General features: G+C 41.4%; 1 protein-coding gene across 1 annotated transcript in view; it reads left to right on the forward strand.

The window, feature by feature from the left end:
• Positions 1 to 622: 622 nt before the first annotated feature.
• faf1 (Fas (TNFRSF6) associated factor 1) overlaps positions 623 to 22,396 on the forward strand; it is a 55,473-nt gene continuing 33,699 nt past the window's right edge. Inside the window, exons 1-8 of the mRNA XM_026305338.1 lie at positions 623 to 919; positions 3,168 to 3,236; positions 5,692 to 5,738; positions 7,579 to 7,844; positions 7,976 to 8,067; positions 8,377 to 8,468; positions 15,051 to 15,156; positions 19,913 to 19,999. Of these exons, the coding sequence (XP_026161123.1) occupies positions 860 to 919; positions 3,168 to 3,236; positions 5,692 to 5,738; positions 7,579 to 7,844; positions 7,976 to 8,067; positions 8,377 to 8,468; positions 15,051 to 15,156; positions 19,913 to 19,999 (819 nt within the window). The 5' untranslated portion in view covers positions 623 to 859. The remainder of the gene's footprint in view (positions 920 to 3,167; positions 3,237 to 5,691; positions 5,739 to 7,578; positions 7,845 to 7,975; positions 8,068 to 8,376; positions 8,469 to 15,050; positions 15,157 to 19,912; positions 20,000 to 22,396) is intronic.

The raw sequence follows: 22,396 nt of genomic DNA on the forward strand, positions 1-22,396 counted from the left end.
CAGACGTTTATTAAGAAGACTTGGTCTGACCAACTATGTCAGTAGTGTGTCCAATACATGGTGCGCACTGGCTGTGCGTAAAGCTGTGCCAAGGATCTAGCTGGGATCCAAACAGCCACTTGTCGCTATAGGAAGTCCTAATTACTTGGTAGTTTCTTTGCGCTATCGCCTGACAGAAGAGCGCATTAGTGAGGCTATTCGCAGATTATTTATTAACTCAAAGCTGTTAACTCACTCCTCGAATTTCCCATAGGGATACTCTAAATAATAAAAAAAACTATCCCCTACGGTAGATAATGAGATTTATAATCCATCGCACTGTGTGCCGAGCCTTTTCTCTCCCTCCAGCATCATAATCACAGACTGGATCCTTCTTTCTCTAACTGGGTAGAAAGTATATTATTGCCCCTAACCCTAAAACAGCTAAGAGCAGGCAGCTGATGCTACTGGGGCTTATGAATTTGGAGTTAGGGGAAGCTTTTGTTTGTTTTAAATGTTTGCATCATGTCCTCTGTCACCCAGATGCACAGGAGGAGGAAAATAGTGGGGATCTGCTTGGAGCACAGAGGCTTCCAATTTTTTTTTTTACGACAGTTTCTGCCGCTTTTCGTCAGCCGTAAAGCAATGGACTAGCTGACAATAATGATATGAGATAACTAAGCACTGTAACGTTACTTTATAAGATTGTGTCTGTCTGGAGCTTTTAAATCCCGATAAAGTTTGATATTTTCAATATTCCGACCTCTCACTCGTCGCCACGTCTCAGCAAAGTGTTTTATTAAAACTCGGTGTCTCTGTTTTGAGGCGAGAAAGCGACGAGAGCCAGTGGAAGAAGAATCGCTTTTAGCCAGTCATTGCCATGGCCTCCGACAGCGGCGACAGCAACATGGACAGAGAAATGATTCTGGCCGACTTTCAGGTGTGTGTCTCTTGTATGTCCCAGATATTGTTATCGGTAGTCGGAAGTGTGTGTGAGTGTGTGTGTGCGCGCTGAGGAATAGCTGCCGTCGTGCCGATGTGTTGGTGCGGCTAACACGCTGAGCTAACTAGCTGGCTGAGGGCAGGTGTTAGCTGTGAGCTCGCTAACTAGATAACGGTGCCCCCGACCTGCCCTGGTTAGAGCTGAAACCATCTGTCAGGGTTTGTCTGCTCGTCAGATAACGAGGATTCAGCGGGATAAAAAAAGGGACGGTAACTGTCAGGCTGTTTACATGTTTCTAGTTGTTTTCTGAACAGGGTCCATGGAAGATATGAGGTTTTAGCTCAGTGTGCAGACAGGGACTTGTATTGTGGTTTTCCCTTCCAAATAGGGCACCATCCATCCATCATCTATACCTGGTTAGTCCTAACCAGGGTCCCAGGGATCTGCTGGAGCCTATCCCAGCTCTCTTTGGGTGTAAGGCAGGGGTCCACCCTGGACAGGTCCCCAGTCCATCACAGGGCCACATAGAGACAAACAACCTCACACACTCACACTCACTCCTATGGGCAATTTAGAGTCACCAATCAACCTGACATACATGTTTCTGGACTGTGGGAGGAAACCAGAGTACCTGGAGAAAACCCACACAAGCACAGGGAGAACATGCAAACTCCACACAGAAAGGCCCCTGATGGGTTTCAGACCAGGAACCTTCTTGCTGTGAGGCAACAGGGCTAACCACTAAGTCACCGTGCTGCCTAGTTGGTTAGCATCAGAGCTAAAATAATAAACAACCTCCCTTTGAAATACACACTTGGCAAACTAACTGTTTTCAGTAGTGAGTTTCTTATTGTGGCCTTGTTCACTTTAATGATAATCAGCAACAGGCCTAACCAGTACAAATGTCCAGGTTTTCCACTGTGAAGTAATTTCATCACTCATGACCTGTCCAGGGTGGACCCCTGCCTTTCACCCAAAGAGCGCTGGAATAGGCTCCAGCAGATCCCTGGGACCCTGGTTAGGACTAAGGGGGTGTAGATGATGGATGGATGAATGCATCATTCACTCAGATCAGAACAGGCAACAACAGATGTGTTGCTTAATTAGACCACTGACACTTCCACAGGGTTCGAACTCTGTCCATTACAGAATCAGGTTTATTGGCTAAGCTTGTGCACACAAACAAGGAATTTGACTCCAGCTCGCTAAGCTTTCTGTGCCCAAAAATTAACATAAAAGGAAGAGATGAGTTAAAAAGACAGCAAAGTAGAAAAGACTAGAAATTAGACATGATATGTACAAGATTCTTAAAGAATATTTTTAATAATACAATAGTTGAGCTAATTGTCAGTTTACATTTCATGAAACTGTTTCAGGCACATAATCGGAAACTTGTGGTGACGTATCCTGAAATTTTATGTCATCACTTCCAGTTTAAGTATTGTCATAGAGCTGTGCTACCTGGTGCAGATGATGTGCAGGTAAATGTATTTAGATTAAAAATTGACAGGAATTTATAATAAAAGATGTTCATCGTTAATGGATCATTACTTGCATTTCACCCTTTCAAATGTTTTCCCAGAAGCCACTGACGTTTCATCTCGTCCCTTCACTAAACACATCCTATTCTTTATACAGGAAACAGGTCATGGCTCATAAATTTCCAAACAAATAAATTATGTTTAAATAAATGTTTAATTGTGGCTAACTCAGAGATAACATTGTAAACCCACATCAGCCCTAGGTCAACATTTGCATATTGGATATTGCAGGATATGCCTGCTTTTACAGCATTCATTATAAATGAAAACACAAACCTGGAAAACCACCCAGCATCTTACCTTACATCATTTCATTACTAAACAATTTAAGTTTAGTACTCTCAGGCATTTGGGTATTCTTTTCATTGGCACAGACACAAATGCCTCGAGGTGTGAACTACATAGCCCAATAAGTGATTTAAACAATTTTTGTAACAGTTTATCTGCCTCTGGGCCTTTTGCACCTGAATGAGGGACAACAGCTTTTAAATAGTGTTGTTTATTTATTTATCAAAGAGCATTTTGGGTGGTAGTGTAGCAGTTAAAATGGTTTTGCTGATTTCATTCTTCTTCTTCAGTTTTGCTGTGAAATGTATTTTTATGAAAAGGAAAAGCACAGTATTTAATATAACAAACTGCAGCTGAATCTAATGGGTTTCTCTCTCTTGTTAATCCTTTTTCTTTATTTTTTCTCCCTCTCACAGGCTTGCACTGGAATTGACAACATTGCAGAGGCAATCACTCTGTTAGAGCTTAATAACTGGGATTTAGTGGTAAGTTCATTATCACCAGGCTTTGGGCTTTGCTCTTTGACAGTTGAGTAGAAGTTCAAGAGGGCAGTTGATATCCAATAACACAAGCTCTGTGTAGTTGTTGCTAAAGCCTTATTATTTTTTAATTTTATACAGTATGTCTTGTGAAGCAAACAACATCTTGGTAGGACCTTCCTTTTCTCCAGTTTGGTGAGAGACTGTGAGGTGTTGTAGAGTGAGTGTTAATTTGTGCGACTCAGTCTGAGAAAAAATGTGTCCTGCCAGGTTTGTATCAACTCAGGATGAGTCTGAAAAACACAGAGCCTCTAACGTTCAAATGCATATTAGAGGGGTTCAGTCTATATTTAGAGCAAGGCTGGCAGGAGTTCAAAGCAGGCAACAACAGCAGCAGCAGCAGTCCAAACAGTGGCAGGACAGACACTGGGGACTGGACTGACTGCAACTGTAAATCTGATGACTTGCAGTTCCTCTTCAGTAGCTGCTAGTTTTTATAAACATGGACAAAACAATTTGCTTGTGTGTGCATGTGTTTGCTGGGAGTTGGGTAGAGCGTGAGATGTGGGATTGTTTAAAAACAATAGATTCATTTATTTATTATTGGAATTTCTATGTAACACACTGCCTTTGGTCTGATCCCTGAATGATTGTTTAATAAAAAAACAGAGGTAAAGTATTTCATGCATGGCAAAAATATGCAAAATAAAAATAATAATCCACACAAAGAACTTCCCAAACCGCACGCACAGTGTAATCCAATCCTCTGCTGTCCATCTGTATGATCAGTATGCTTCAATATTTTTGCCACAGCAAGACTGGATACACCTTTGCCACTTAAACTGAATTCCTGTTGTAGTTTAGTTTGATGACAAGCTCCCAGCCCACAGTTCAAACCTTTAACTCCTCTACAAACAAAAAAACTACAAAAGCATGCCTGTATGCATTCCCAGCCATGTGTGGACATGCTCCTGATAAATCAGTGTATGGTGTCGTGGGTGGTCTTTTTCCAGACCTAGATTAGGGCATCTGTGAGTTCCTGGACAGTCTGTTTCAGTGGCCTCAGATGCATTGAAACATAAGGTCCCATACGTGCTTAATTGGATTTAGGTGAGGGGAACCTAAAGGTCAGTAACTTGGCTAACTGCAACCTGATTGGGCCACAGGTACTGCCTCATGTTTCCAGTGGTGACAAGAACAATAACGAAACTCAAAACTAGAGAAGAATCATTCAGGAAGGAGAAGAGAGCATTTGTCTATGGCCACCACGTTAGACCGTTCCCTTCTAGGGCTTTTCTTGCTTTTGCCTTTCCATTGTCACTGTTGTCACTTCCATTTGCACCAGAGCAGGTGAAACTGATTCACAAACACTTGCAGTTCCTAGATGGACAGTTTGTTGTAGCCTGACGTTTAAATGACTCGGTGTTAAAACATGATGATTGTTGATTGAAAATGACTTGATGGTACGTTAGAGGTCAGCCGTACAAAGTGTAGTGAGATTAAGGTGTTTGTTGTGTTCATGTCATTAAATTCACTGAATCAAAAGTAACAAAAACTATTGATCTGAGAGGGAGCTAGTGCGAAGCTGCAGCACGGCTTGTGTCTGTGCATTCCCACCTAATATATGACCCCTTAGGTTTGTTTTGTCATTACATATTAGTACACATTCAATACAGAGAGATCAGGTGGTGCGTTTTGGCCAGGACATAACAGCTGACTTTAGTTTGCTTGTTCTGCACTGAAGAATGAGTGTGTTTGTCTATTCAAACAGAAGCTCTGTGCAAACCTGACAGCAGTTACTGTCATGGCTGTCCTTTCTCTTTCTCTCATGGTTTCATCAGCCACCGTATTTCAATATGCAATCATGTCAATACGTTTACTCTGAAATGTTTCAGCCAGAAAAAAAATTAGACAAACATGATATTGCAAATTCAACCAAAATATAACAAGTTGAGATGGTATCCCCCCAGCTTCTGATTGGCGGAACATACCTGAGCAGTAGGTAGGGCAGGGATAGTTAGAAAACAAGCAGGACAGTGGCCCTCGAGGACCAAGATTTGGCACCCCTGGGCTAGTTGGTCCACCTAGTCCCCACTTATGGGTGCTCAGGCACAATAAAAAACAAAACACCTTACAGTATACTTACAATTTACAGTGGTGAGCCTTGCATACAGAAAAAGATTTCCCTGACAGAATTTCCAGGAAGTTTGGAAATGCATTGTGGGTCATGCAGTGCAGATCAAAATTCCTGTGTAGAAATAGAAGATGCAACCACTGCCAGTCTCTCTGAAACAGGTTCCTCATGTGCCCACTAATAACATGACTAATTATTTGCAGTTAGGGAGAGAGCTTGAACTTTACAGAACCCAGAGCAGAGTCTATTATTTTCAGCAGCAAAATGTTTGCAACTAAAACAAGAAAATGTGTTATGTTGTGTAATTTACTACCACTTTCATTACAGGCAGCCATCAACGGAGTGATACCACAGGAGAACGGCATCTTACAAAGGTAATAATCACGTTGCCACACATTTACTGGACACTGTTCTTGTTCTTTTAAATAATGACTGTAAAGAAGCATGAGACGATGCTAAGGGAATGTGGACAGATGCTAAGGGAATGTGGATAGTTGGTATGGCAGTGAAGATATGCTGAGGTTTGAAGATGTATCTGTGTGTGCTTGTCACACCATTGCACATCTATAATGTAGATAAGCAAGTAAAGCAGCTTTCTGGCAACACAGGAAATATGAAACCAAAGCCTGATTGTATTAACAGGAAGTTGAACTCCTCACCTCAGCGATGACCAGGCAGTTTCAGTATCTGACTTAATGTTTCCATGAATTTGTACCTAAAATAGGTTTATACACCCTGCTTTGGTTTTTATTCTGCTGTTCAATAGAGGAATAATATAAAAGACAGTGCAACTGCAAGGAAGCTTTCTGCCAAGTGTGGGGTTGTACACAGTTTCTGAATAGAAACGGTTTCTTTAAGAGGCTTTGTGTCCTTCACTTTCCTTCAACCGTTAGTTGATACTCATGAATGCAGTGAGCTGATCTGAACCCACTCAAACTGAAGACGGTCTGTTACACCGTTTTATTTTGTGTACACACTTGTGTGCATGTGTGTGCGTGCATGCATGTGCTTTAGTGTAGTTCAGGCCCTTGGGCCATGAGAATATTGCTGGTCTTTCTCAAGGGCGCACACAGCTATGAATGGAGCCTGGCTGGCAGTGTGACCAGCCGCCAACACATTTACTAAGTGGCTGGCACTGGTACGGTAAGCCGGCGTTGCCCGGTAAACAGACTGTGATGATGTGACCTGAGTTGGAGCCAGCTGGAGACTATGCCAACACTCCTGTCTAGAATGCATTTCCCCCCTCCTCGGTGTCCTCTTAAATAAGAAAAAGCTTGCCTTGTTAATCAGTAACCAAAATTCCTCAGGGTTTCATTAATTATTAGCTGATAGACCCAGTGGAAAGGCTAAATTGTCTGTTGAATTCACTCTTTGGTCTGGACAGTTTGCATGTAGGTGAAAGGCATAGCAGTTTTGTCTTTTTTAGGACACCTCTTGGGTTGCATGGGGGAACAGTGCCATCTGCCGTAGACATGGGGCAGTCTTAATTTAGGCCCAAGCAGCAACAATGGACAATTTAGCAGCTTTTATTGTGGCATGTTCAGGTAAACGTGCACTCTGTGACCTCTCAATACATTTGAGACATGGTAGCATATTAGAGAAGTAGTCATCAATTTTAAATAAAATTATTTATTACAAATTTTAAATTCTGTGTGGTTGTGACATGTTGATCCAAATCTTATCTATTCTACCTACTGCCAGTTTTTTAAATGTTTATTATTGGTATAAACAAACCAAGTATTGAAATATTTGGTTTATTGCCAAAGTTGTTTTGTTAGTGAAGTGGCTGATGGAGGGGGCAGTTAATTTCTCACTCTACTGGGCCAAATTTGATGTGCAGGTTTTTCCGCCTAGTGACCGTCGACCTATGCCTCAGGATCAATGTGGTGGAACAAATTAAATGCAGCCTTTGTTGAATATCCTGAATGTGGCACTGTGTTCTAGTAAGACAGTTGTGTTTAGAACTAAAAGAACAAAGGGCACACTGTGATTATGATAGAAAAGCAAGCAGCGAAGAGAACACTATAAGCAGCTATTGCATGAGAAAGTGGGACAGGCAGCACATTTGTCTGTGGGTCTTGTTTCTATATTTTTTGCTCTTATTCAAACTTTTTCCTTCTTTTTGTCCTTTTCACCCTGAGAGTTTTACGATATTGTTTTAAAAGTCAGCACTCAACCCTCTGCACCATCAGTAACCTCTTCAACTCTGCACAGTAACTTTTCCAGTGAGGCGACCCAGGCCAGCATGTACGGACCACCTAGCCAATCAGAAGCAGCAGACGCAGTAGCAGGAGGTGCAGCTCCTCCCCTCTCCTCTTCATCTTCATCCTCCTCTCCCCCGTCGTCCTCGGCTTCAGCTTTTTGCCCCATCAGCCCCTCCTCCCGACACATTGTAGAGCGTCAGCCCCGGATGCTCAACTTCAGGGTGGAGTACCGGCAGCGCTCCGTAGAGTTGGTAGTGGAGGAGAGCCGCACAGTTGGTGAGCACTCCACACATAAGCACCGATTTTACGTTCTAGCTACAATACTCAACATTGCATCAAATACTTTTGCACGTAAATGTAAAGCTGAAATGTTCCTCTGCAATGATCCGCGTAAATCGAATTCACAGGAGAAATCAAACAAATCCTTGAGACAGAGCTTGGGGTTCCAGTGTCCAAAATGCAGCTGAAGGGATGGAAGAGTGGAGATGTATCTGATAGTGTGAGTTAATACCTTTTACTGATGACTGTTACAAACAGTCAAATGAAAATACACGTTGGATTTGAGAAATACAGCACTTCTTATGTCAGCAAAGCCTATAACATAAATCCTGTGCATAGTTATTTGGCGTTACCATTTATTTCCATTTTGTCCAGTACACTGTAGATCACATTCTTTGTAGTGTCCATGTCTATTATTTGTAGAGTACATGACTTTATTTGACCAATGGTATTGAAAACATTTTTTTTAAGTTTGTATTAAACATTGAACTGAACCATTTTTAAGGTGAATTTGTGTGTGTTCGTTCAGACGGTGCTGAGAAGTTTACACCTGCCCAAGAACAACAGCCTGTATGTCCTGACCCCAGACATCGCTCCCACTGCCAGCACCAGCAAAAACAGGTATTCAGCCAAGCAGCACTCTATTTTAATTTTGTTTGTTTTTTTAATCTCATAATGTTGCTCTCAACGTCCTGTTGCACACTCAGTGGCTTCAAAAAATATATTTGCCTACTCAGTTGTGTTGTAGATTTAATTTGGATCCAATTTTTATTTTTGCCCATCAGCCTACATTCAATAAGTGAAAACATTTGTACATTTATATTTAGAACACATCCACTATGAAATACTGCTGGTACTGGCAGGGGTGTAGTATTTCATAGTGAACACCAGGTGGCACTCTGTGTCCACTTATGGAGTTGAAGTTGTGTGTGGAAATCAGCCAGCAAATACCAGTTTCATTGGTATATTAACAGACATTTGACCTGCCAGTGCACACTCATTTTCTCGTGTCCATTGTGACATTTTGAGAGGAATCTCTTCCTACACAATCTCTGTGTGTTGTGTAAATAGTAATTTTCTCTCCCATCTTTGTATCTTTCAGCCCGATATTGTTTCTTGGCCGAAGGTTGTTGTCAGGTACACCTGACTGTCTTTATATCCACACTTCATGTCTGTTATTTGTTCCTTTTTCCAAAATCACGTTGGCGATAGTGCCCAGTGACAACAGAGATTTAATGTGAAGCCGTCATTAAGCCAGTGTTCTCCATTCAGAGATGTTCTGTTCATCTCAGTGAATGCATTGCAGCATTAGCAACCTTTCCTTGTGAAATGTCAGGCAGCTCAGTGTCAAGTCATTGCAGTAATACAATCACAGGTGGCAGCTGAACGTGTGAGCGTCAGGTAAACATCGTCCCAAGAAGTCGTGTTTCACCCTTCATTCCACCTTAATTTATTCTAGATGATTTCTAGTTTTAATTTGAAGAGTACTGGACACACAAAAACAGATATATATACGTGAGTGTCCACGCTTGTATTCGTTTAAGGTATTTTTATATTTAGGTGCACATATGATTCGGTTGATTTTGTTTCATATTAGTTTCTTAGATTTTACTCATATGCTTGGAAGCTTGTGTTGGTTTTAATTGTGTGCATCACAGACATTTCTAGGTCAAACGAAGAAAAGGAACATGTACTCTGACGCTTCTGTAATTATTAAGCAAATTTTATTTTTTGAAGCCCATGTTGCTCCTTGTTAATCTGCCTCACTCTGACGACAGTAGTGTCTGTGGGAAAGAAAAAGATCAAATCAAGAGGGAACTAACCCATTTTTAAAATCACAAGCAAAATTATTAAGGAACTGAATTATGTGCCCTTAATTTTAATGAATATTGTTGAAATTAATGTTTTATTTGGATTTTGAAGGTCAGATTCAGATCTGGTTTATATAAGAATAAGAAGTAAGAATAACCAGTAATGCATTAAGTTAATAGAATTGCACATTATCATTAAAAGGATTCATTAATTTGATTATAATAATGGAACTTTTGAAAATGACAATGTAACAACATATTTACTTTTATTTTAAAATAAATGTGTTTCATGGTGCTGGTTAGAGGGAGCCGTTTATAGTCTTACATCTAATGGCCCTGGTTTGTTTGTTGATAGTTAATTCAAAAGAAAAATTGCACTGTAGCTCTCCACACATTTCCTCATGTTAGCAGCCAAACAAGGATCCACATGTCACTGGAGCACTTGACAAAGAAGTCATTTGGCAATTTGCCGCTTTGCCTGCTAGTTAGCCTAAGTGGTAGCCTTGTGTTGGCAGCTAATAACCCTCATCTCCCCAGTTCTCCTTCTTTTGCTCTCTTGTCTGTGTCTCTCCTCATCTTCTCACTCCTCCACTAACTGCTGTGTCTTTTTAGCAGCACCGTTGCCATTTCTCCAAGTGTTATCGATATCATTTTGGGTGTCGGGAGCTCATTATTCTGTGTCAGCTATTTTGGTGGAGGACAGTTGGGGCTGAATGGAGTGGGTGGGCTCCTGTGTGTATAAATTTGTGTATAAATGCGTATGTGTATGGTGATCCTGCTATCATACTGGGAGCGGATAGGTGACAGATCACAGAGAATGGGGGGAGCAGTCCCCTGTAGCGGGACCAGACAATCTGTTAGCCTGCCGTAAAAATAAACCGTGCTCACACCGTATTTCCACGGTGTGCACAAAGTGTGTGCAGTGTGCACAAATATGTTGCAGTAGACACAGCTCAGTTAAGTTAGCAAAGTCTTCCACCTAAAGTTTGCAGGCAGGCAAACACCCATTCTAATCAAAATATACCAACACCAAGGTTCTTATGTGAACTGGTGCCACCGCCTGCAATTGCACAATTATCTTATCTTGATTAATATTAAAGCCATTAGTAAGCATAGTTGTCTCCCTCCTCCTACAAACCACAGCAATTTCATATTTGCAGTATTTTAATGTTCCCTATTCCCCTGAACATGGTCTTTGTATTATGTTATAGCCAATCTATTTATTTATATAGAACATTTTACCAACACAAAGTCTCCAAAGTGCTGCACAAAGATCAGAGAAAAGCACCATAAAAAATTATGACATCAATAAATAAGACATTAATATAAAAAAACCATAAAATGGATAAAACACTATATATATATATATATATATATACACACATATAAAATTGATAATAACCAATAAAGGACAGTCAGGACCAAACAACTCTCATGCAGGGTTATTTATATTATATTGTCTCTTTACCATCAGAAAGATGAATTTCTTCCATTTCTCCTTTTAAAAAATAAATAAATACATCAAGATATCCTTTATTATTTTTTACTGGTTGGAAATTGTTAAATTTTGACTTTTCTCTTCACTTGGTAGTATCAGCAGCATTCGTGGCATAATTATAACATTATGGCTTTATGGCAGTTTATGATTAATTGAGCGTAATCTACATATTTAACAGTGCACAGGTTAAGTGGTGTGATTCGGTGTTCAGCAGTGAAATCCCACAGCAGGAATATGATTGCTATTCTGTACTATAAAACCAAGAAGAACATTTAAAAGGGTAGGAAAATGTTTATTTCCTACTGTTTTAATCAGTTTCCTCAGGTAATCATAAGTTATATATTTTTGATGAGGTTAATGAAACCCATCTTATAAACTATATTTCTAGTTTGTATTCTGTAAAGACAGTTATCCAGCCAAATTTAATTTCACAATGTTTATTTGCTTCAAATTGTTGCTGAGTGAAAATGCAAATGTCCTAAAAATTGTAATATCCCTGGCAATTACTTTGTAGAGCTTGGCTCATGCAGCACACACACCTAAATCAAACGGACTGATTAAATAGTGCTGCACTGTCATTATGATCCCGCTGAGTAAACTCCTCTTAGTTGTCTTGTTTGATTAGAAATAAATCTGGAGGCTTGGGGAGATTTTCCTTTAAGTACCAATCTATCTCAGGTAGTTATTTAGTTAGTGATGGGATGTGCAGTTAGCACTGCAGTCTAAAGAAGGGTTTTCTCTGTGGCCATGTTGATGACTGCCTCTGAATACAAGAGGGTGTTGAGGAGGAGCAAATCTCCTGCATAAATGATGAAGGCCTGATGAATATTTCAATGGAGCCTGTTTCCTTCCTCATTTATTCTCAACTGCAGCTCTCAGCAAGCATGTTTACCAATGAAAGGTTATTTTAATTTGAACTCAAATTTTAACTAGCAAAAATGATTCTTTAGATTTTGTGTGTGTATGTGTATGTGTTTTGTTTTGTTTTTGTTTTTTCTTTTTTCTTTGCTGCTTTGTGTGTCTCCCCCCCCCCCACGTCTTGGTATGTATGTCAGCTAGGCTGGTTAGGTAAAGTAATCATCAGGATGGGGAGTGTCTAATAGTTTGCAAGCTGATTTGCTTTGGGACAAGATGGCAGACCAAAACAGAACAGAGCCAGAACGGTTTCGTATCCTTCTGCTTTGTTGTGGATGCAAAATATGGAGGAGGTAAGAAGACCCTGCGTGTGCTTCATAACCTCCTCTGTACAGTATGTTTTAGAGGCAGCTGTATTAGCCTGGCGAATGTGTTTTTATGTGGCTAAATGTATCTCTAAGCAGTTTAAGTGCACTATTGTTGTGAGTGTGTATGAGAGATTGGGGCAATGTGTATGTGACAAAATGTGTGTATGGGTATTTGTGTTTTGGAGGCACATGTCACATTGTGCATGCATGTGCGTGTCTGTGTCTGGCAGTGCTAGTTTAATAAGGTCTAGAGTCTGCTCTGTGCCGTGGGGACTCGCAGCTTAGGCGATGGGCTTACCTCAGAATGAAACCAATCTGTTTAGCCTGCTCTCCTCCCCTGCAAAACGCTCCATTTTCTCTGTCCATAAAGTTAAATGACATTTTCCTCCCAGCACCCTTATGCCATGTCAAGTACCTCCAGAGATGTTGCAGGCCGACCTAGATGTCACCAAGTGTGTGTGTTGAGTGAGAAAGAGACCTCTGAAGGCAGAAGCAAACACTGAGAAATCCGCGTTTCAACCCTATACTGCTTGAGGGCCTGCTTCTATCAGAAGACAACAGCTCTGACAACATCAGAGGTGAAAGCAGTCCAGACAGAGGGATAGTGCACTAGACACATGGAGCTTTTGTTTATAATTGAACCAGCAGGAAGATCATGAGGAAATGACTCATTGTGAATGACAGTTTTCGTCTCTGTTTGCGTTTGATATTTTAAGTAGCTATATTTGTACTAAAGAGCACAGTAAGTGGTGTGATTTTTCCGAGTAAATCTTGAACAGAACTCCACCTCCAAACGCACCAAATGGCTTGTCAGTCTGCCATAAATGACTGATGAGATGTTCCTTCTTTGCTTGGAAGGACAGAGTAACACTTCCAGTCAGTTTACCCTCTATCTCTGTCTATTTAGGAGTCTAGTTGCCTGCCAGCAGTAGCTCGGGACTGTGTCCAAACATAATCATGATATTAGCTAGATCCTTATTTATGTGTCCCTACCCTTTCCATTTCTCCTCTCTCTCTTGCTTCCTTTCACTCTCACGCACACATGCACACACATCTCTCTCATCCTTCTGCTCAACCCTATTACATATGCACCCATCCTTCCCACTCCACACATTTCCAATCTTCTCCAGTTAGCTACAACAAACATTACATTTACATATTGATTTCGTAGTTTTAGTCAATGTAAATATGCTGTCATTACAGTAAATTTGAGCTTCTGTTAACATAAGCTCGTCCAGATCTGCACAGATTAAGGGTGTGATTGCATAATTAATGTGTGTGCTACATATTAATTCCCCCATTCCTCCCTTTCTCTCAACTCTTCCTCCTCTCCTTGGGTTCTGAGCCCTGATTAAGTGCCTGCTTCGGCCCTTAAGCCTCCCATTGATATTCAGCCTCACAGACCCAGCGTTTGCTCAAAACGCTACTTAACCTCACAGCTTATTGTAAATGAAGCTTCCAAAAGTTGATTCCCCCACCTCCTCCTCTCTACGTGAAGCACACAGCATCTACGTTTGCATCATTCACAGACAGTGTCTCTGTCGCCGCCGTTTGTTACCGAGCGTCCTACCGTGCCAGTCCAGAAACTCTTATTTTCTTTTAGGCCTCTCGGACGGGCCACGATTCAACTGCCAGGTCTCTGCTGACAATGAGATAAGTGCATGGCGTCCACGGTGAGACCATTAATACCTCATGCCAGTGCTCACCTGTGGAAATGGCTTATGCTGTCCGGATGAATCCATGTTGTAATACTGTCATTTTCAGTTACCATGGAGGAATCTTTCACTGTTTAGGTGCTTTACACAGACATCAGTCATACGTATATCAACAGGTCTCTGGCACAGCTTTACAGCAACTTACCAATGATGTGATATGATATGAATTGAAACTGATATATCTATATATCCAGTCATTATTGTTACCTCAGCTACAGAAAGGAGAGGAAGAAAGTGAAGTAGCTAAATACTGCAGTAATCCAGTAGCATCTGCTGAAGAGGTAAACTGTCATGATGCACAACAATAGTTCTTTATAGCTCTTTTTGGCTTGAGAATAAAAGCAGTTGCAGTGCTGATCCCTCGCTTGTAGTGTTTTCCACTTTCTGTGAACTGTTAGGGCGTTTGCTTGTGTTTCCAAAAAAGGCTTTGGAAGTCAGAAGTCTATTTAGCGAAATTAACTGTGGAGTTGCAGGTTAAGGCAGTAAAGTCTTGATTCTGGTGCATCTTTAGGGTTCCTTGATGAAGTAGCTGCAGGTTCTTCTGGGATTTTTCATAATAGCCTTCATGTTTTTAAGATTTAAGGCAGATTTGTGGACGTCACGCTGCTACCGTGCAGGAGGTCATAGCTGTGGTAGCATGCTGCGCTGAGCACAGCTCTGGCCAGGCGTGTTAAGACACAACCAGTGAAGTGGGCAAGAAGCCCCCTAAGGAGGCACCCGCCTCCCTGTGGGCAAGGAGGCTACCACTAGTTTACAAGTTTCAGCTTGCCCTTTATTTAACTCTGTTGTTATTAGTGATAATGTCTGTTTTTCTTTGTCTCCCTCCTTTGCATCCTGTCATGTCAGGATTCTGCCTCATCTTTTTCTGCATCACTTTCTAGTTAGTTTTTTTTTTTTTTTTAACTGTCTTCATGCCCATTTCTTACTGTTTTCATTTTTTCCCCCTCCCAATTTAGTGCTCTCGAAGACTCACTAAACCAGAACTTCCTGCTGGTCATCAGCCACCGCGAGGCCCAGAAAGACTACAGCCTGTACTTCCCCGGCTCCAGAACCATTCAGGAGGTATGACGCCATCATGCGTGCAGACATAGACCATACAGGACATCAGAAGCTCACTTTACATGCACAAACACATGCAAAGGCTTTTAGTAGCTCAGAGACACTCTTACACATAATATTATTGTACCTGATTGTAGTTTCTCATAACACAGCTTTCATTCCATTTGCCAAACATTGCTAGTCTATCTCAGCCATCGATTCATTATTCATCACAAATGATCACATTTCCGAGCAGATAATTACTCTCACAGCTGCGGTCTGGTACAACCCCCACTTTTTCTCCCCATGCTGCTTCTTTCTCCCTCTCTCTCAGCAGTCTCAACAGTCTAGGAGGCAGTTTAAATGACTAAACATTGTTTGATCTAGTCATGTGGGAGCTGTGGAAAAAGACCAAATCCATCTTTTTTTTTTTTCATCTGGAATTAAACAGTAAATTTGGCATACCATGAAATATTCAGTTTCCTCATACTGGACTAAGTGTGGAGGCAGTACACCTCTCTGTCCATCAGAATTACTATCTGCTGCTTGCTTGGACCCATGTGGACCTCAGGTCGGCGCTGTCCGGCACACGTACTAACTGACCTGTACTGTAACCCCTGTGCTATAATGCAGAGGGAGACCTGAGCGGGCATCATTTATTATTCACAATGGGTAGTCAGCTGTCAGAGGTGAGAGGCAATGAGCTCCCCAAAGACAGATCAGGTCGGACAGAGAAGAGCCACTATTGATCTTACCTCACATGTAAATGAAGCAATCATCATTTGCACCAAATACTCTTTATGGCATTGGAGTCTCTGGCTGTATTCACTCCTGTGGTGATTGGTTTCTTGTTTTTAGCAGTGAAAGATGTTCCTCTTCCTCTGTAACCACTGTGGCTTGGGCCTGGCTCCTCTGTGTCAATGGAGATTACACTAATAATAACCAGGCTACTAGCAGAGCTTGTAGTGGCGCTAATTGAACAGATTAGTATAACCAACATCTGAACTCGAGGAGGCTGCTTGCCTCTGTTTTTTTTTTTTTCTCCTCTCCTCCCTGGCTCTTTTCTTCCTCTCCTCCCTCCATCGTCTCTCTTCCTCTCTCACTCTCTTCTTAGACAGATGGTTTTGATGAGCACCCACTGTGAACCTTAAGTGTTTCTGCTGGGATTACAAACACTGGCGAGGGGTTCCTGCGGTGTGGGAGGGGGAAACCATGGACACAGAAAGGAGGCAAAGGACTGTTGGCTTGGTGGGGGTGCTGTAAGAGGCCATAGGGGATGGAGAAGGGACAATGTGGGCTTAAACAGGCCTCCATGTCACAGTCTTTTCCTTACGCATGCTTGTCTTTAGGCATCTCAAGGCCCCCTGCAGTGAAAATGAGGCCTAGAACTTTAACCTGCATAGACCTGGACTATGTTTGCCACATGTTTGACCACGCTCTTTATATATCTACTCTCAAGCCAGGGAACAGACATTTTCTTTTTTTTATTGCTCTTAATGTTAGAAGATAATATGCCATAAAAACCATATAAGGACTTAATTCAGAGGTTCAGTTACCAATGTGGATAACCACAGGTGCACGTACAGTCGTCGTATTCGACCTCAGTAAAGGTGCTTTGGAGAGTTATGTGATCGGCTGTAAAATTAAAAGATTAAAACCGATGTAAAAGACATAAACAGGAGGGAGAGTGTTTTTCTGTTGTCATAAGAAGACTTGCAAGAAGAATGCAACAAAGAAGTAACACCATATTCAGCCTGCCTGACTCCCCTTTCTCCTCATACTGTGTCCACTCACAGACACATATGGACTCCACTACAGTGCACCTTTCTCTCCCCATTCTCCCTTTTGTCTTAGCTGAAGACTAGCTGATGGTCCCTGCTTGTGCATATCAATAGGGATAGAGTCCTGTCGTCTTGTTTGTCTTTGCCAAAGTCTCTGGCTTTGCCTTGTGGCTCTTAGGGAACTGCCCTTGTCCCTCCTTTTTTATTCCTTCATTCTCAATCTCTCTCTCTCCCCCAGTGTCCCCTCTCTACCTTCTTTCTTCTCCATCTCTAGAGTGCAGGGCTGTGTAGATTCTGATTGGCATTACCAGACAAGAGTGTGGGGGTAAGTTGCTGGCTAGCTTCTGAGCTAAGCTGGAGAGCAAATGTTTGCCAGGGAAGTAGAGGGTAGAATAGGGATGGCTGCTGGGTCCTGAGTTGTCCGTGACCAAACCAGTTGTCCTGGGGATTTCCCTCCTCAGCTGCCCCTGGGGCTGGGCCTGGGCCCCATCCCCGTCCGCAGCTGGGAGACATATAGGAACCAAATGCAGACGGGGCTACAGAGCTGAGAAAAAGAAGCTTGGATCGAAAAAGGAATGAAAGAAAGGCATCTGGTGCCTAGGGGAGACTAAGAAAGAGAGAGAGAGAGAGCTTGTGACTGTTTAACGGAAACCTTTCCTTCTCTTTGATTTGCTTCCAGCCAGGGATTACATGCAATTGGCATTTACAATGATTGGATCATTAATTTTGCCGTGAGGCGGATTGCCCAGCAGCTCTGCACCGCAGCCAGTCTAGCTAATGTGTGTAACTGGCTCATCGGAACATGAAAATACACAAATCAAAACACTATTTTTGTTATTATAATTTTGATTATAACGCTTTTCTGTTCTTTTTAACATATTAACTATACATGGACAAATCAGGTTTCATGGAAACTTCCCATGAGTCTTTCACCATTAGTCCCATGTTGTATTTAATAAACCACACACCCCCGTCTCATAATGTCAGTCCAATCCAATCCATTGTTTCAGGTCAAACAAATATTAGTTGCTAATTAAATGTAGGATTTTGCTGAGTAAAATGAGTTAGCAGAGTAAAGCATTAAATATAATTGTTTTCATTTGTTGCAGTCTTAGTGAGATGGTTGATGTAGCAGACAGGGGGCAGCATCAGACAGTACAGCTCCCTCTGTGATGGCTGCTCCGTAGCCAGATGCAACAAAAATTCATCTTCCCGGAGAAACAAGTGCAAGGCACGGTGTAACCTCGCTTGTTTGGCTGCTACATATTCCAAATTACTTTGTCTTTATTTAGTAAGATTTCAACAGATTCTTATAATAGCAGCATTCATTTCATATCGCCAAGCAATGCCAGCGTGAATGACTGCCTGCAGATTCTGGTGCAGTTTCAGCTGAGCGGGCCTTGTTGTATAGCTGTGTTATTTCTTTCTGTGTCGAGATAAGGTTGTCCTCTGCCAGGTGCCTTTTTCTGTCTGTCTCTACTCTCCTCCACCACCTCTCACCTCCACTCTCTCTGTGGTGGGCGTTAGTTTGTTGTTTCTCTGATGCTGCTTTAACCTCTGACTGCAGTCTCTTCATTACTAGTGTTTATGCCTTTCTTTTCCTCCCTTTTCCCCTCTATTCATCGGCCGGCCAGCCGGTCAGTCAAATCCCTGTAGTCCGGCTGGTCAAACACAGATATTACACTCTGTAATAACACTGGCCACCCGCTCTGACCCCAGGCTGCTCTCCTGGCCATAGCTTCTCTTCATAAGGATAGGCATCGAGCAGTGTGGTGTGGGATTTATGATAGAAAGACAAAGGATGGACTGTGCCACTCATTTATTATTGTACTTTTTTTTTTCTCACCCTGTTTGTACTGCAAATTGCTTTGCTGTGTCAGGCCCACAAATAAACCACGAATAAAATATAAATTCTTTGAGAGTTTGATTAGTTAGAATATTTACTGTTGCCTCAATGAAAGTATGAATTTAAACATAATTTCTTCAGTAGCCCCTTGTGGTGTTTAATACCCATACAAGTACATATATGCATGCAAACTGTAGTACAGTGTTAAGGTGCTAGTACCCCACATTCTTTGTAGTTTAGTGTTTTGCTGCTGCTTTCCTTCTTTGACCATGTGTTTGTAGCATTCTTTAATTTTCCACCTCTATGATCAGCAGCCCTGCATATGCCCGAGGATCCATCTCCCCTCAGTGCTTTTTACAAAGATAGGATTTGACCCGTGTGTGGAGGGATCTTAGCTCCACAATGGATAGTTTTCTCAGCTCCAGTGTCCAGCCCTGTGGGCTCGAGGGGCAGAATCCTGCCCAACAAACGCACTAGAATCCGTGGCCGTTCGACGCCAATGGTGCTTTGATCAGCTTCGGCTGGCGCACATCAGGCTGGCGTGAGGACTTTAAACCAACAACCTACTGGACGGTGCAGCACGGCACTCGGTGGGACGGGCTGCTGGCTGCTAAATGTTTAAAACCATGGAATGTTATTAAGTGATGCAGATACAGCGTCTGCACATGAATGGGAGAAGAGAAATACTGTTCATTTCAGAGCGTGGGGCTGTTGTTGCTGGGCATTAGCTGTGGCATCTGAAGAATGCTGATAACACTGGTTGTCTTTTTTTCTTCTTCTCCCTCCTTTTGACTCATCTCCTTTTTATTTATTTATTTATTTTGTCTCCATCCTAGTTTTTTCATAATGCTGCAGGAAACTTTGATGTAGCCCTTGCGATGATTTCTAACATTGTATTTACTATAATGAAGTAGATGTGTGAATATTATACTAACATCCAATTATAAGGAAGTTACTGGATTCTAAAGAGAGAACAATTCTTATTGACGCATTGACGAGTTTTTAGCTATTTGTGGTGTGTTTTTTATCAGTACAAATGGCTAATATTGTAATGTAATGTGATGGTTTTTGTGTTTAGGAAGAAATAATTCAGTTTAAATCAGAATCCATCCCTTCGTCAAGAGCAATAATTTTAACATCCCTTTGTTTGCAGGTGAAGAGGAACATTTCAGACCTGACCAATATCCCAGTCCGACATCAACAGTGGGAGGGATGGCCTGCATCAGCATCCGATGACTCTGTAAGACACACACGCAGAGAAACACACAAAAACTACTGTTGATTCAGTGTAACAGGAAAAAAAAATCTCATCTGTTGTCATTTTGTCTTGTACTGTAAATATTGCTTATACAGTATGTCACTTTAATGGTGTTTGGATTTATGACCCATGGTCTTAAAGGTAGTTAAAAGTCAGCACATCTTAAAAACCATGATTTAAAAGGTAATTAACGTTATTTTAATATTTGCAAACTTCCATACAAGTTATTCCATGCTCTATAATCCCTGCCAAAACCATCTGTCAGAAGCCGGAGAGTAAGATGTTGAAGCTAATTAAGATGTCAAAGACGATTCCCATCCTGTGCCCTCTATCTGTGGACATTAAAGCTCACATCATTGAGTCCAACTGACCTCTCCCATCCCAGGGTGCTCTTCCCATCCATTCACCCAGCACACAGTCAAGCTGATCAGAAGCAGCCTTCATACAGAACCTTGAGGAACCTCTGACCCCTTTTGTCTCACCCCTTCTTTGACAGCATATGTGTTCCCATGCTAATTGTATGGGACTGTTTATTATGCTACATTGAAAAGCTGTTGTGCACACATTCTTGTGTTAACCCCTAGCTAACATTTTTCTTTTAGATCTATATGATTTTGTTTGGTTTAGTTTATTCACCCCCCCCCCAAAAGTGTTACCATATATAACAGAACTGACCCTACTGTAGCAGCAAGCCTGGAGACTTTCTGTTTGATTTTTAATTGGTGATGCACATCTGTGGTCAGTGATGATGTGACGGTTCCTGTGTACAGTGTTTTGGTAGATACAGTCTATTCTATGTGTCACCCATTATTCTTGTTTCAAAAGCTCAAAGTGAATGAATAACTGCACCTGTTTTACGACTCAAAGTAAAGCTTTTAAGATTCAGCAGTGAAAGCAAATACCACTAATGTGCCCAAAAGGGCAACGGATAAAAGGTTATGCATCTTTTCACTACGGGCGATTGTTTGCTTTATTTTGTTCCATTACTGCTCAAAGCAGACAATTATAAATCCGGTAACCACCAAACCAACCGTACTGCTGTGATGGATATTTACGTTTGTCAGCATTATCTTAGCAGACATCCAGGTATGTGATTAGTAAACATCCTGAGATGGCAACAGAAACCTTCATTCAAATCCAAAAGCACATTATAGGCATGTGGCGCTATGACTGACCTCAGTTTTGAGTGAGTGTGCTCATGTATTATGGATCGAATTACTTACTGTTGAAGTTTGCAGCCCCGTCATGCAGCTCTTGCTTTATGGCTTTTCCGTTTTCACATGAACAGACGAAGAGAACTAACCACAGACATTTTTTTAAAAATTGTGTCCAGGGACACAATTAAAGGGATACCTTTAGACACTGACCTTACTCATATCAACGGTGTCATAACATGAAGCCTTGAGATATTTCATTCATTGTATTTAATTTTATTGTAATCTCAAATAATTTAGGAGGAGAAATATCTTATCTATAGATTTTCCCCAAAGCAACCGCCTTTTAAAAACATATGTAAAATAAATACATTGGTTTTATACATTTAGTTATATTAAAGAATGCTGATGTTTCATATGACTTCACAACTAAATATATGCATGTTTGTGAATTTTGTCACCAAGCAAGCCCTTCCAATTAATTTAATGTGCAGTATGGATAAAGTAAAATAATCGTGGTTTCTATCTTTTTATTTTTGTAATCTTTTCTGGTTATCGGTGAACCTCAGCCCTTCCCTTAAGGTTGCTGTGGATATGACGACGAAGGATCATGAATAGATCAAAACTCACTGTGGCATCACAGACCTGGTCGGCACCTGCTAACACACATCTGCAGCGTCCTGGATGAAGAGATATTAAAAAGCACAGAGACAGAAGTGTAATAATGGCCTCTGCTCTAGCCACAGCTCTCTTATTGAAACGTCTGAAGGTATTAACAGAGAAAACCCGGGGCTTGGCTGGCCTAGCAGGCGGATAGGGAGCCAGTGTTAGTGTCTAGCTCATTAGCCCAGTCTCATCTCTTGGGGTTTGGGCCAATAAACATGGCAGCCAGAGGCCCCAGATTACGTTTAGCTCTGCACACTAACCCGCTTGCAGTGGAATCGATTACTGCTTAAGTCTGCCTTGCTTTTAAGTGTGTGATATAACTGTTCACCTGCATGCATATATGCTTTAGTGTGTTGTGTGTATATATTTGCATTTTTGTGTTTGCAAATAGCACCAATTTCAAAAATATCATTGGTGGTGAAAATTGCTATTGGTCAAATTGTTAGGCTTGTTCACTAGTTTTTCCTTCCTGATTTATATTGGTATCATATATTTTTAGTGATATTTTATTTAAATGTAATATAAAATCATTTTTTTCAGGGAAAATGCAATTGTACTG

Source organism: Mastacembelus armatus, chromosome 4 (genome assembly GCF_900324485.2).
Source record: "Mastacembelus armatus chromosome 4, fMasArm1.2, whole genome shotgun sequence".
Lineage (NCBI taxonomy): Eukaryota > Metazoa > Chordata > Actinopteri > Synbranchiformes > Mastacembelidae > Mastacembelus > Mastacembelus armatus.